Genomic DNA, 16,144 nt, shown 5'->3' with positions numbered 1-16,144 from the left:
GTTTCTTTGAAAATATGACCAATGTTATTAGACTTCAGTTGCCTTAAACAAAAATCTACCCATATCATTATTTCATTGTGAAGTGTTCCAGAAAAAAAAAGTTACAGCGAAGTAATCTGTTTGCAAACACTGAGTAGACACTAAAGCTTCAATAAGAGAAAAAAGAAATGCACTGTTCAGCTGAAGCAAACATACTGTGAAAAGTGTGAAAACATGCTACCCATTCAAACACTGCTCTGCATTAAAGTTATACTCAGTTGCATTTTGACTGCAGAGTCCTTCTGTTTTGACACAGGGCCCTGGAGAGATTGCCTACAAGCATTAGAAGATGGCCATGATACAAGCTCTATCTATCTTGTAAAACCAGAAAACACAAACCGACTTATGCAGGTCTGGTGTGATCAACGGCATGACCCTGGTGGCTGGACAGTCATTCAGAGAAGACTGGATGGGTCTGTCAACTTTTTCAGGAACTGGGAGACATACAAGGTTAGGACAAGTGAGCAGTTTGTTTTCTACCCTATAAAAATTATTGGTAAAGTTAATTTAAAAGATGATTTTAGAGTTTTGACAATAGATTTCTTAAAAAGGAACTTGTTTTTCACTTAAGAATACACTCAGATTTACCATTAAAACATATGCACAGTATTAATGCCCTTCTCTTGCTTCCTTTGCAGCAAGGATTTGGTAATATAGATGGTGAATACTGGCTTGGTTTAGAAAATATTTATTGGCTAACAAATCAAGGCAACTACAAACTGCTCATAACAATGGAAGACTGGTCAGGTCGCAAAGTATTTGCTGAGTATGCTAGTTTCAGACTAGAGCCAGAAAGTGAGTATTACAAGTTGAGATTGGGACGCTACAACGGAAATGCAGGAGATTCTTTCACTTGGCACAATGGTAAACAGTTCACCACACTGGACCGGGACCATGATGTATACACAGGTACAAAAGGCCCCCTTTTGGTTTCCTTGACTTTGTTGGTTTTTTTTTTTTGCTTGTTTGTTTTGTTTTCTTAAATAAAAGGAAAAAATACAGCTGTAGACAAAAAAATAAAAATAGAATTGTATTTTAGAGAGTTGTCAATTAGTAACTTATGAAATGCAAACTGATGTGTGAACCCTTATATGAACTAACTGAATTAAAAATTCTCACTCTCACTGAAATATTTATTAGTTACATTAAACGCAGCTCTGTAACATATATTATTAAGGTTATTTGAGACAATAATGCAACCAGATTTTCCATCAAAGCATAGTAGCATTAAATGAGTCCATTTGTAGAACTTAAGACTTGGTTCTTGAAGAAGCAGCACCTTGCACTGCACAGTACCTACAAATACACAGTTAAAAGTATATTTTGTGCTAGGCTTGTTTGCTTGCTTTAAGATTTTTAATTTTTTCCTAAGACTGAATCATAGCTTTCTTTTACAGGTAATTGTGCTCATTACCAAAAGGGAGGATGGTGGTACAACGCATGTGCTCATTCAAATCTCAATGGAGTTTGGTATCGTGGAGGACATTACCGCAGTCGGTATCAGGATGGTGTTTACTGGGCTGAATTCCGGGGGGGATCATATTCACTAAAGAAAGTTGTTATGATGATAAGACCTAATCCCAACACATTCCACTGAAATAATTTTTCTCTCTCTCTTTTTTTTTTTCCCCCTTTCTTGATCTAAAAAAGGATGTATAACTATACTGTTAGCACCTGGAATTATTTCAGAAATGAGGAATGTAAGATACTGTAAATTTATTGCTAAGATGTGAGGGCTTGTATATTTTATTTTCAAAGAATCATTCCAGGGAAAGAAAAGCTGAAGTAAAAAACAACAACAACACTGAAACAACATAACATTCAGAACGCCTCTCTGTACTAGAAGTAGTTATATTAAGCCATTTACAACTGACAATTGAAATGGATTGTAGATACATTTTCTGTTTTTTATTCCCTGTAAATTAAGTTTGGATGGTAAAAATACTGCCACAACATTTAAATATTTTTGGATGTTATATTATATATAAATATTCTCAAATACAGGAAATATTACAAACTGTACAGCAAGAGTTCTATTATTATTATAAGCAATCACTAGACACAGGAAATCATCCTTTGAACTAGGTAGCTGGTATATTAGTATGGTTATTTTAATTTAATCTTTGTTAACTGACATGAATAAAATTAATACTATATAACTTGAGTTTGTGAACAGATGCGCAAACCATTACTGTCATAATAAATTCAGTCTTTCCTATTTACTTTGAGCATTTTAGTAATCAGTTCCTACAAGTTAGAATTGGCATTTGATTAAAACGTTTTAGATGGAAAACTTTAATGATTTTTCTAATCAGAATGAACTAGCTACCTGCACAGGGAAATAAACCCAGATTTACTATGGATACCGTATAGCCAACGTGTCATACTATACTATATTTTGTACCAGACTTCAGTCATTACCTGCTGTGTAGGCTCTCTAGTCAGAAATGGCTGGATATAAATTAAAGGGACTATCCAACTTTGCAGGCAAATGATGGATACCACTATATAAGCTATTAAATATTCTTAGCCAATAGGCGAAAATTATATGAAGAAGCTACCTATAGCCAAGAACAGTTATTATTTGCCATATTTCACAATTATATTATTGTCAAATTATTATAACATTTTACTCATCTATAATTAGAGTTTAGTCACAACTATGACATACTGACTGGCATAATTCTAATATTCTTCCATGGTAGGTTTCTAGAACAGACTGTTATTAACACACCTTTCAAAATGGAAATTACCATGAAAAATGTAAGTTAAAGAATGCATGTAAGAAGGAGGGAAAGCAAAAACCCCTGGAATTTCAATATATTTCTCAGTAAGCCTGCAAGACACTTAATGTGTTTGGACATCTGTTTGCACACTTTTTCCCTTATTACCTCATGAATTCTTTACAAAGGTATGATGTGCATTAAACTGGTGTGTGAAGCAGCATGTGTTGTATATAACAAAGTAGGGTTTTTAATATATTAGATCACCCCTGTAATATTGTACTCTTTTAATAAAGCAACAAACGTTATTTTGAAATATTCAGATTTCATCCTGTTTTAGTTTAGGTTACTTACAGAAAAGCATAATCAATTTCACAGAGTATCTGACACATTCAAACCAACTGGGGATGGGAAGAGGAGGTAAGGAAAGGAGCAGAATAATGAATGAAAAACAGTATGTCTGGTTGTACCTAATAAGTTAGATCCTGTCATGTATTAAAAAAGCCTATTGTCATCATAATGAAATACTTTCCACAAATGTTGTAGGCAATCTTTTAAAGACACAGAATTACAGAAACTAAACACATTGGAAAAAGTTGTGTATGTTATTATATAGACACTATTCATGAAATTCAAGCTTTGCTTGGCTCAATGTGGACCATCACAGTAAGACAACAATAAGGATCATATCATTATTTCATAATTTATCTAAGACTTGATCAGATAAGCCACCAGTAGAAAAATACACAACATTTAACATGCTTTTTTTTTTTTTTTTTTTTTTTTAAGATAAAAGCTGGCACATCAAAAATAATTATACATAACGAATTTACAGATTTAGTGAAACAAGTTATTTGCAAGTATACTGTCTGAATCACAGATTTGCAAAATTTCACAATGAACTTTTTTTTCTTCAAGTTCACATAGTAGAAATTGCTTTGCACTAGGATCTACAATCTCACCACCATGAAAGGTCGTTTTTCCTCATATTTCTGTAATTACTTCTAATTCTTTCAACTGCATTCTTGTTTCATCACTCCCCAAAGTACGTCTCTGATTACACTACATTTTCTAGTAGTCACATACAAAACTTTTTCCTGTCATTAGCAAAAGCGCAACAGTTGACTTTAGACAGAAAGACAGAACTGCAGTACAATAGAGAAGAGTTTTGACAGCTTCAATTCTTTTCTATTCCTCACTCATTTCAAAAAGTACTGTAGAAATATTCCTGCAACTACAAACCTCCTAAAAATGTTGCTCTTCAAACTTTTTGAAATATCTTTACCTTTTTCTGAGCAATAACGAAAATGCCGTAACTAATACTTTATCACTGTATCAGATACTAAACAGTGGGGCTCCCCTTCCAGCATTTAGAGAAAAAGCTCACAAGAGTTAAGTTACTTCAGAAGACAACTCTGTTATACACAAGTTTCATACAAGTTCTTCCCTGAAACTCTTCTATTATCAAAGTTTTTAGCTCTATCCCCATTGTCATATTCCAAGAGATTAAAAAAAAAAAAAAAAAAAAGAAAATCAGAAAAAAATTTAAGTTGCAACACAACTTACATATCTTTGTTTTATTTGATCTTTTACATTGTTACCTGTATGTTATAGAAAATACAATGTCAGGAACAAGCTGTAAATAGCCACTGCACCCAGGAATTTTCAAAACAATGTGACCGCTGTTATTTCTTACAGTAACCTGTGACTAAAAAGTTCCAATGTTCTAGACCACAGCATTGCTGATTCCACAAGTTATTCTTTCATTATTATTTTAAATTTAGAAAATTTGTCTGAAAAGAAAAACAAGTGTTGGGAATTTTAACATAGTTGTTTTAAACTATATTTCTTGTTACTATATACCTATTTACTATACACTATTCCTTACTACAGTAAGGAATATATTAATCTTATATTGTAGCCTGAGGTTGTGAACTCTAAAAATTTTCAGACTTTGTCACTCTCCTTCACTGTTATAAATTCACTATTTATTTCTAACCTACATCTACTTGGCCTTGTTTATTTAAGCAGACAGAGTAGAGAAGCTTTTCCATACCTAATACAGTCTCCCTCCCCCAGAAGATACATAATCACTGAAACCACTCCCCTTTGAATACTTTCTTTTGATAAGCTAAATGCTCCTTCAAACCTCAAATTATTTAACGGAGGTTGCAATAATATCATTTTTTCTACACATTTTGTAAGCATAGCCATAAGGAGCAACTGTCAAATGCATTTAATAAAAATATTCTTCATGAACAGTGTTGACTATTATCCTCAGGAATTTGTGCTAGTATTCATGCTGTTCAACATAGTCATAAATGACCTGAAAAAGGGGGTGAACAATGAAACAGAAATCTGTTGATGATATTAACTAATTGAGGTTAGCAACAGAAAGGCCAACTGTGAGGAACTGCACGAGGATTTAAGAGACAGCAGACAAAAATATACAAGACGGATACAGGGGAGAAAACTCCTGACTTTCCATATGAAATGAAAAGAGCATGTAATTGCCAATAAAAGGAAAGATCTTGGGATAACAGTAAATAGTTCCTGAAAACAACTTGCCGTTCTAATTGCTACTAAACATTGAGCTAACATTGTTAGGAATTAAGTAGAACACCAAAAACTTTCTGAAGTCACTGTATAAACCTAAGGTGCACTTTATCTTAACACTGTGTGCAGCCAATGTGCACCATCTCCCCCTCAGAAGTGATACAGAACTGAAACACTGCCAGAGAAGGTTGTGATGGATGCTCAGATACATCAACTGACAACAGAGGTAACAACCAAAGCCTATAATGTCATGAGTAGCCTGAAGCAAGGGCATAAAGAAAGGTTTATCTAGTGAAGGTAAAGGCCATGTTCAAATCAAGCAAAACCACATGGTACAGGACAAAGCTGAGGAAATCCTTCCTACCTGAGTGCTGTGGATGCAAAGAGTTTACAGATTTCTAAATAGAGCAGATAACTTTATGGCAGATAAACCCATTGAGGGTAACTAATACAAATACATTAATACTGGCACAGGAGGTCTATAAAGAATTCTTGTGCTCTAGTTATCCATGTACAATGATTTATAAATATAAACCCTTTTAAGCTCCAGCTTAGTATCATCCTAAATTACCTATAATCATATAATGAACTATTATCTGTTTTAATGTAACATAGTTTCTTCATAAAATATAGCACACAAAGTTCCTGCGCAACTCAGCATTTTCTGAATTGTTTCTGAATTCTGATTACTTTTTTGAATTTAATTGAATCTGAATCAGAACGTTTTTCTACGAAAAACACAGTGTAACAAGCTTACATAATCTGTGGATACACTTTTGGGTGTCCTATTTGAAAACATTTCACTATTTCTGTAGTTCTTTGTTTACCGTATTAGTACCAAAGTGAAAGTATTTAACAGAAACAAAGCCTCACTTTTTTCATTGGTAAGCCTTAAAGTCACAAATGCCTTACTTACAGGAGAGTAGGCCTGGTGCTTCCTGTTGAGACTCAGCAAGCCAGATAGCACATGAAGTCTCAAAGCTACTTGGACTACATTCATTAACAACAACCTGTGTACTCAGAAGGATTACCAGATGAAATACTGATAAGCAACCAGTTGGTCAAATGGCTGCTTTGCATGTCACAAAAGAAAAGGAAGTGATCAACACTGGACAGCATTTTAATTGGAGGCCTCCTTTTTAACAAGTTTTCTAGTTCAACTGCACATGGATATATTTAGCACCCAATTCTCATTCTGAAAGCATGTATGTGTATGGCTTCTCTTTTCTTGAGTACAGAAGTGATCAAAGTATTGCTCTTGAGGTATTAATTTTTCTAAAAGTTCTGTTTGGTAATGCAAATTGAACAGATTTTTCAAAACCTGTAAATTAGGCGAAACAAGGTTCTGTCATTTGTATTTGAAGGTCTTACTTTTAAATACTATTTGCACTCTTTCTTGAGCTAATAGATAATGTAACACTTCTGGATAGTAGAGCACAAAAATTATGAGTAAAAGCATTATTTAGGCAGGTTCTCAAAAATACTTAGTCATCCTATTTTGAGACAGAAGGCTGTTAAACTATATGCCTGAAGAAGATACTACGTCTTTACAGAGTTCTGGTTTGTTGTAGTCAAATACCAAATACATAAACTTTTTGGATCTATGAAGAAAAAAAAAAAAGCTTAGAAAAAAAAGGAATACACAAACAGATCTGGAAGAGAAGGCTTGTACAAACAGGCAGCATTTTATGATTATAACTTGAACTAAGATGAAACCACATATGAATTCAAAGTTCTTTCCGTCATCAAAGAAAGATGAAGATAGCTTGATAGACCATCAGGATGGCTAAATAGAAATATTACATGAAAGCATTAATATTTTAAAGACCTGAACTTATACAAGTCTTCTTTATAAATACAATACACCAAAATATTCCTAGCAATTGTTCATCTCCTCTAAGTCCTAACCTAAATAACTGTCCTTTCAGCTTTTAAGTCAGGCTGTCCATGACCACATATTTATTAAATAAAAACATGCTTGGTGCATGTTTTCTTCTCTAACAGTCTGTTGGTAAGAACGAAAGTACCACTGCAAATGGCAATTTGGAAAGGATCTTTTCTTTGTGGATCTATACCTCTTGCTTTTGGGTGGAAATCAATACCCCCCTTGTTTTTTTTTTAATTTAAAATAAACACAATATCAGGCATAATGGATTTATTCCAAAGCATATATACTAAACCAACACAGAAAAAAAATGAAGGAATGAAGATTCAAAAAAAAAAAAAAACACAAACAAACCACCAAACAACAACAACAAAAAAATCCTACTGCAAGCTATTTTGAGTTCTTACATATCATCCACAAGTTTATTTTTTGTAGTCCCTTGAATACTTTGAGACTATAAATAAAGCGTATGGAAAAGTAATACAACTGTCCTTATACTCACAGCACTTCAGAGGGCTGTATTTGTTTGCTCATGCTGATTAAGAAGCACTAGAATCATGACAAGCCTTGTCTGAATACAACATGGCTCTCTAAGAACTATCATGTATCATTATTAGAATACTTAAGTTTTCTTTTTCACACGTATCTGTAACTGTAGATCATTAACTGAAATTCCCGTGTCATGAATAACAGTAATGGAAAAATAATACTCTAGGGAAAGACCTACTTTAAATTTGATTCTGTGGAGTTTGTGAGGCTAAAGCACAAAGGCAGAATGATGTTAGATGAGGAAAAATTTGCATTAGAAGTGGAGTTCATGGTTATACCAATAATTTAAAAATATTTAAGACATTTCTTTATGGTGCATTTTGTTGATCATAAAATTTTTACCACCACAGATATCCAGCACAAATCATTAATGCATGGCAATTTCAGATGTAGTATGATTTTTTTAAATACATTTTTTTTTCTGGAAGTTATATTTATTGAATGTTTAGAACTTCACCAGGACCATGCTTTGTGTACATAGACAGCTGTACAAAAAGAATTATATTTGTCTTTCTTGGGTACTAGAAAAAATTACAGTAAATTACCTGATTGTTTCAGTTATAATATATAATTGCATTCAAAACACATAGTTGAATATGTGTTATAAGTTAATATATAAGATTAAATGGTAAGTTAGATTAATTTAAAGTAAATAAGTTACATTAACTTCTTACTTTAAAAAAACATCAATGGGAAGACATTCCAGTACAATGCACATCTCTGTTTAACAGTAATCTGTGTTTTTAGAGTGCTCTTAAGGAAAGCTAGCACAGTTCAATAACGGGCAGGAACTGCAAGTTGAAAGAGTGCTAGGGAAATAATGATAGAGTGTCCACATGAAGAATAAAAGGGAATTACTGAAAAGACAAATCAGTCAAGTAAAATGACTTTGCAGTTCGTTTCTCTTTTCAACATATTTATGCGAAACTGACACAAAAGTACCACCACTTAGAGATAAAATTATGTATCTTAAAAAACAGTGCAGCGAAAAAAAAGACAGCTACAGGAATGAGGACCTAAATCATGCTGTACTAAGACATTTCTGAAACACAACACTCTTGCAAATTCTGATTACCTCAAGCGCATAGTAAACAGAGACATACTTCAAAGTTCCAGATGTTAGTATTGCATAAAACTTCTACAAGCCAGACAGATCTTAGTCAGTACAGAGTTTAAAAATCTCCATCAGATCTATTTTTTATAAACACAGTATCAAAACATCGTATATTAGCGGTTATCAGTCAAAAAGAGCAACACATAAATAATCTAAATGTTTCCACTCACCTAAGTATGGAATAGTAGGAACCATTTTTAGGCTTCTGATGTACTCTCGTGTTCTTTTATAATTATCTTCTTTAGACAGTAAATAGTCTAACTTCTCAAAGGTGGCCTTGTCTTTGCGATTCAAAAGCTACGCAGAAAAAAAAAGAATATCATACAAATTTCAAATGAAGAATCCATATAAAGACAACAACAAATACTAATTTATTCAAATCACTCACAGTAAAGGAAAGCATAGTCAAATTAAAATTCAATTCATTACCACCCAAAGCAGCATAATGTTTGAAAAAGTGCTACCTGTTAATTAAAAAAAAATCTTAAACCTTGAATTATGAACAAATATGGTTATTATTTTTGATTACCATCAAGGATCCACATATCACTACATCACAGTTTTGAATAACCTCTGCAATACTAAATTTATAACATACATTTTTTCCTCTGAAGTCACTAGTGTCTTCACAGTTTACCAGAATTGCTAAAAATCTTATTGAATTTGAGTACAAATAACAACAAATAGTGCCATTTCAACAGTGTCTTATTAAAATCACACAGCTTTTTTTCAAAAAGTCTAAGAAAAGTAAACTGCTATGATATTTACGCTTCTGTTTTATATTACTGGAGTTACTATAGCAAATCAGAAAAAACATAACGCAAAATATACCAGAGAAACAAAAGATGAGAACAAACATAAAACGTTTAGGTAGGTACATGCATAAAAAACACATTCGCAGTTTCAGCTGTTTTTAGATACATCAGTAATGTTTTTAAGATGATTTTAAAAGCCAACCATGTTACAGTGAATGGAGAATTATTGCACTGTACGCTGGCTTCTTGTGGTTGTACTTTTTGACAAGAGGCAGCTGTTCTATTGGATCTCTTCCTCTCTAGAATAGCAACTGTCATAGTGCAAGGCTCACAAATCTAGCTGTTCTATTTCTACAGAATTTTGACTTTGCCCATTCTCACCAAAAATACTGCAATGGATATGTATGAGTTAATGGCTTCAGCCTGTCTCATTCTGAACAGGATGGAGTTAACAAGAGTCATCAGTAAACCAGCATTGCTGACAGAAGCCTTGAGGCCTTCTGCAACATTGGAACAGCACATACCACAGATAGTTAAGTAACAGCTGTCAACAAACCAACATTAAAAGTACAAAAAAAAAAAAAAAAAAAAAAAGAGTGAAAAGACTTAAGTTTCTGTTTTCTTTCTAAACAGCACTGGAATTTCTTTTGAGGTTCTAACTCTGCATTGTATTGTACTTCATAACTACTGGTGACTATAAAGTACTTCATAACTACTGGTGACTATAAAGTCACCAGTACATTTGGGACAGGGGCTGCCTCCAAATGGATGATATTGGTCCAAGTGGGTATCACGTGAGTTTGCATTTAAAACAATTTAATGAACAGTTTAATAAAAAGCAAATATAATTTTCAAGCTGATGAACTGTGTCATTTTATAATTTTACCTTTTGTAGCTGAAATAAAAATAATTCCTGTGGGTTCTATATCACCAAAACTTTAGAAAAGAATTGAGCAAAGGTTATTTTGTTTCTAAATCTTGGAAAACAACATTTTTATGGTAGTGAAATAAACATTTTGAGAGCTGCAGCAAAAATCACTTAAAAGGCAGTAGCTTTTTAAAGGATCAGTAATAATATTTAGAAAAACGTTTCTCATTTTGTATGGAAATGTTCTACACATTTAAAGTTACAGAGTAATGTTTAGAATCCTAAATTAAACTCTGCACGTCGTATTTTAGTATTGCTTTTTTAATGTCAAATTAAGTTCCTTAAATACATTAGTAGTTGCTCTCAACTATCATTGTAGTAAGTGCAATACACTACATTTTGTTACATAACTTCTTAAAATTTATTTAGGTCTTAGTCCTGAAATTAATTATTCACACGCTTGATTTGATGAGTGATTTTTCCTGTTTAAGTTCCAACTTCATCAAGCTGCTCAGAACAGCACGCACATAATTTTTATTAGACTAGATCCTAATTCTGAGCATTCAAACCATAAAAAGTTTGGCATTTTAAGGCATTATAATGAACTTGGGTGAAAGTTAAGTATAGCCATCTTTATGAATAAGTTCCAAACAGTTCATGTGGTCCATGTTGAGTGAAATTTGAAACTGAGAATTACCTAAGCCTCTGTATATTTAAGTATTACATACAGTACGACTACATTGTAATTGTGTTTTCTACTTTCTAGAAACAGTAAAAATGTGGTAAATTTAAGTGATAAGTTCTGCCATCAAGGGATTGAATTTCTGAAGATGAAATTAATAATGCTTTGCATTTCCAATATAAATGAAAAATTGAAACACACTGTACAATAATCACAGAATTAATGTTTCTAAACTAGTAATATCTTTTTTTCCCTCTCCTATTACCTAATATATTAATGACACAATGATTTGGATAATGGGATACTGAGACACACTCTCATGCAAGGGCCTGCTGAGATTATTTATCAACTGAAGTCCTCTCAAGTGTATAATTAGTAGCTTCTCAAACAGACAGGAAAACAGGAAACTTCTTCAGGAAAACAGATTGTGTAAAAGATATGCAGTCATTTAATCTCTGCTTTCAAAAGCCACATACCAAATTACTACTGCTGCTGTGACAGTGCCTCAACAGCAAGAATGTAAAGAATCATCTCCCAGGGCACATAATTCGTCAATACTGAAAATTAAGAAAGCCTCAGAATTCAAACAAGAAAGAAGAGACAATGGTCAAGGGATAACTTACAGCCCAGGTTTTGGTCAGTCTGAAGATAGGTGCACTTTGCAGTGCTGACACCACAGACATAAGAGAATGAAGGTTATTGAGGTCTAGAAGCTTCTAGAAAAAAAAAAAAAAGTTGGCTTAGTTAAATTTTCCTATAGGTCCAGAATATAGTAAAATGAAAACCACTGCCCATGCAGTTTGTAAATTTTAGAAAGAGGCTGGATGTAAAATTCGTCCTTGAATGATGGATGGATTCATTGCTCAGGAGCATCTGAGGAAGATTCGTGATTCTACCGAGGGAGAAGAAAGAAAAATAAGAGGGCAGTGCTTTTCATTTTGCAAAGGATATGAAAACTCCTCTAAGAATAACCCAGTGTCTCCAAGTTGACCAATCTCCTAGTACTTGGACTATGAATTTGTGCCAGGAACTTGTTTAGGTACATTCTCTTCTACATAAGCACAAAAATGCTATGTAAACTCACTGAAAATACTCATAATACAAGAAAAATTGGTTTTGTATTAATTAAATGGAAAATATTATTCTAATCTACATATCCCACCACCACCACTCACAAGCTATTTTACATATACAAGATTAGTACTCAGGTCTTTGATCTATCCGCCATCTTCTTACTAATATCAGAAAGTCTCACAGTATTCATACACAACAGAATAAGCATAGGTCACAAAACAGAAAAATACTTCTTAAAATAAATATATTTATTTTTAAATGTTAAGAATGACAAAAATAGTTCTCAAACTGTGAATTTTTTTCTATGATTATATGTTTTTCTATGATTCTATGATTTATAACTCTGAACAACTCTATTTTACAAATAGTAATGAGGTCACACAATAGCTGTTTTGGAAGCAAGATTTCTTTTCATAAAAACATACATTTGAATGGGGGGAGAGAAAACAGAACAGTTTACAACCATGTTCAGCATTGGCTACATGTAGTTGGCCAGCAACAAGAAACCGTTTTTAACTTTGTTATGCAAAAATGCAAGATAATTCACAATGAACTGGGTATGTTTTTTTGTTTGTTTGTTTGTTTTAAACAAAATAAACAATTGATACCATAGCTTTGTCTTATTCATGTCGTTCAACATAGCAGATGTGCTAAAAATACCCAGAATGTTACCCTATGTAATCCAAAGATGGTTCATAGGAGTAGCGTAGAAGCAAATAAAAGGAAATAACATTTTAAATGACAGTACAATAAATATGCACTTACTTTAGCAATTTTCACAAAATGGCTCAGTATTTCTGCCCTTATTTTTAAGGTCTGTGTTGTTAATATTTCTCGTACAACCCAAAAACTGACCTATAAAGTAAAGAGATGCAACTGAATTTATTTACCAAAAAAACCATGATTAAGTAGTTTCATGATGTTCAATGGAAAAAACAGTAGGAAAATAAAAGAGGTCTGATCCCCTAAGTTTTCATTTGAATATTACCCCAAAGCATTAGCACTGACATAAGTAGTAAGTACAGAAGTGAGCTGACACTAAAATAACTGTAGAAACAGATGGAACGCAGAAAAAGAAGGAAAAGAATTGCTAATTTTCTACAATGACGCCAGCAAAAATTGTTAGGAACTTACAGTGTAGTGGTACAACAGAAAAAAATGCAGACATTTTGCAAACTGAGAAGAACTGTCATTTAAAAATCTTAATTCTAATTTATAAATACATTCATAGTAGTAGTTCTATTTCACTTAAAAACAACAGTACCTGTTCAACACATTCATCAAATCATTTACCTGGTTAAACCTCCTAGTGAAGGCAACAATATTTGGAGCGAGGATATGTTTTTCTTTCTTATTCCACCCACAGCTGGCTAACTCCTAGGAAAAACATCAAAAATTGCATCCAAAGTCAGTAACGTTTAAAAAACAATAAAAATATAAAAGAATTGATAAAAGCGTCTATCACATTTTACTAAAACCAATCCAAGGCACCAGTTCAATGAAAATGAATGGCTGATGCAGCCTAAAATACAGGTTATAACTAGAGGCGTAAGTCAAGCACTGAAATCTAATGTGAACTGATGGGAGCAGAAAAGAGAGCAGTCACTTTTCACACGTTATATATTTATCCAGAATAAACTCTTGCACAAAGCAGGACAAAGACTTGCAGAAAAGCACAGTCATCTCCTTTTAAAGCATCTGGCAAATCCAAGTAAATCAGGCTCAGTTATAGACTCACAGTGCTAACAAGGAACAAGCCTAGAAGAGTATTAGTGAACTGCAAGAAGTTGAGCATTTTAGAATGAAACACCCTTAATTACATGGTTACATAACCACAGGTACTGAAATTCCAAAGATGCAAACAGTTTAAAAAAAAAAACAAAAAAAAAAAACCTACCTCAGGCTGTATAGCTTTAAATACTGGCATATCCATTAATGTAATCTGGCTCTGCAATAAAGAGCAAATTTTAAATAATGTAATATAAAGAGCTAACAATCATGTATTTACATCTGCTTGATGTGACACTTCAGTAACTTCAAACCAAACTGTAGTATTTCCTCCACAGAACATAACCAATCAGTCCAGAATCAGGCCACCCCTGTCCAAGCTGATATCACAGAATGTTAGGGATTGGAAGGGATCTTCCACATAGGGACATACCACACGCAAAAATGTCACCATCCTGAGTGGCAACGTCATTATTTCTACCTAACAGCAGCTCTTATCTGTGTATTCTGCTTTATTGTTAAAGAACAGACTCATCAGAATTTTTTCCAAAGTGACAAAATTAAAAGAATAACATAGCCACATCTGCAGACCTTTTTTGTGAATACAATATTATAGGTAGGATCTCATTTGAAACAAATGAAACATCACTTTGAAAACCAGAATGTTAATGAAACACTGAACTAGGTTCAACAGCTGTTATCCTGTGATTTCAATGAAAAAAAAAATCAATAGAATTGCACATACCTAATATTATGTATTATTACCTAATACATTGTTTTCTAAAATACTGGGGAAAAAAAAAATCAAATGGCTTTAAGCGGAAAACCAAATATGCTATGTCAGCTCAGCACTAAATGATTAAGTCCTGAGATGTTTATTTTGTTATAGTTTATATAATCAGATTATTATTATTTTTTTATATTCCACAAGTCATGAATAGAATACAAGCATAAATGCAAAATTAATATTTCTACTTACAGCAAACTCCTCAGGAGTTACTTTCAATACATCAAATACAACTGCGTCATAGCTTTTATTGGCATAATCTGAACTTCGCCCTTCCAGGGAATCTGAGCTGCTACTACCCTACAACAACAAAAAAAAGTACACATCTGCAGATTGATGAAACTCATATCTGATTAAGAAATAAGAAAAACTGTGAACCTTCAAAAAAGCTGCATACTTCTACGTTATTAAGCTTAGTTTTGCACAGTTTGTGAATATTTCTAACGCATTTCAGAAAACTTTGTTCTACAAGAACTATGGTGACGTACAATTTTAGCTCTGAAATTCCACATTTTAGAAAGCTATTTTTTAAATTACAGACTAGATAAAAGAGTTGTCTCATGAAAGGAATCTTATTGGGATTTTGAAGATTCATACTCAAATGAAGTGTTTAAATTAAATCCGCCAGGTAAAGATTAGGCAGATTCAAATCATGTTCCTTATTACTGTTCTCCATAACAATAAGGACGAAAAAATAGCAATTCCTTTCTTCAGAAACAATCTCATTTAATAATAGTAATACTATCTTTTTTTTTTTCCCTATTTCTTAAAACTACATATTAAACACATACGTGCATGTAAAATCTTAAGTCCTTACCTCACTTAAGTTATTTGTTTGTTAGAAGAACACAGCTGTCAAACAAAGATGAACGACTAATTGTGGCATGTAAATCTCACTTAAAACTGACTTGGTAACAAAGAACTAGAAACTGGTAAATGTGATGCTGTTTTTCATTTGTTTTCTTCCCTTTCTCCTCCAAAGTATCTGGAGAACTACTGATTAGGAAGCCCGACATTGGTACTGGGTAAATCTAAGTAGTGTATAAAGGGAAATTAGTAGAAACACAGTTATGTATGCTGTATTAGTAAACTGTCAAGATAACATTTAGAATGAGCAGCACTACCTCGGTATCAACAGATGCGGTGATACTGAGAGAAATGGAAATGGCAAAGAAAATGGTTAATACAATCATGTTGAACTTCCAAAAGAACTTCCATGGTTCCTGATTCCAAAGCCTTTAAAGAAACCATGCAACCTTACAACAGAGACTATCCTTGCAATGATAAATAATTATTTACAAGACAGGAGGCAGAGTAGCTGATTAGAGGTAGAAGTGTTAATAATATGTAAATCAGCAGAGAAGTACATCTAGGTAAGCAAGGA

General features: G+C 33.0%; 2 protein-coding genes across 13 annotated transcripts in view; one reads left to right on the top strand and one right to left on the bottom strand.

Annotated features, from left to right (window-relative positions):
* The window catches only part of ANGPTL2 (angiopoietin like 2), a 28,259-nt gene extending 19,293 nt beyond the window's left edge, over positions 1–8,966 (top strand). For both annotated transcript variants that reach the window (XM_082775560.1, XM_082775559.1), the window contains exons 3-5: positions 296–489; positions 678–948; positions 1,437–8,966. In XM_082775560.1, coding sequence (XP_082631686.1) covers positions 296–489; positions 678–948; positions 1,437–1,636 — 665 coding nt within the window. In that variant the 3' untranslated portion in view covers positions 1,637–8,966. The remainder of the gene's footprint in view (positions 1–295; positions 490–677; positions 949–1,436) is intronic.
* The window catches only part of RALGPS1 (Ral GEF with PH domain and SH3 binding motif 1), a 118,409-nt gene that overhangs the window by 76,277 nt on the left and 25,988 nt on the right, over positions 1–16,144 (bottom strand). For all 11 annotated transcript variants that reach the window (XR_014318810.1, XR_014318811.1, XM_082775552.1 and 8 more), the window contains 6 exons: positions 14,953–15,060; positions 14,143–14,193; positions 13,539–13,622; positions 13,011–13,100; positions 11,795–11,887; positions 9,037–9,163 (listed from right to left, as the gene is read on the bottom strand). Coding sequence is in view for 9 of the 11 variants with exons in the window: in XM_082775552.1 (XP_082631678.1) it covers positions 9,037–9,163; positions 11,795–11,887; positions 13,011–13,100; positions 13,539–13,622; positions 14,143–14,193; positions 14,953–15,060 (553 nt within the window). In the remaining 2 variants the exon portion in view is untranslated. The remainder of the gene's footprint in view (positions 1–9,036; positions 9,164–11,794; positions 11,888–13,010; positions 13,101–13,538; positions 13,623–14,142; positions 14,194–14,952; positions 15,061–16,144) is intronic.

This window comes from Aythya marila (genome assembly GCF_965140915.1).
Source record: "Aythya marila genome assembly, chromosome: 19".
Taxonomy (NCBI): domain Eukaryota; kingdom Metazoa; phylum Chordata; class Aves; order Anseriformes; family Anatidae; genus Aythya; species Aythya marila.
The sequence above is the reverse complement of the archived record's forward strand: the minus strand, read 5'-3'. Positions and strand labels throughout refer to the sequence as shown.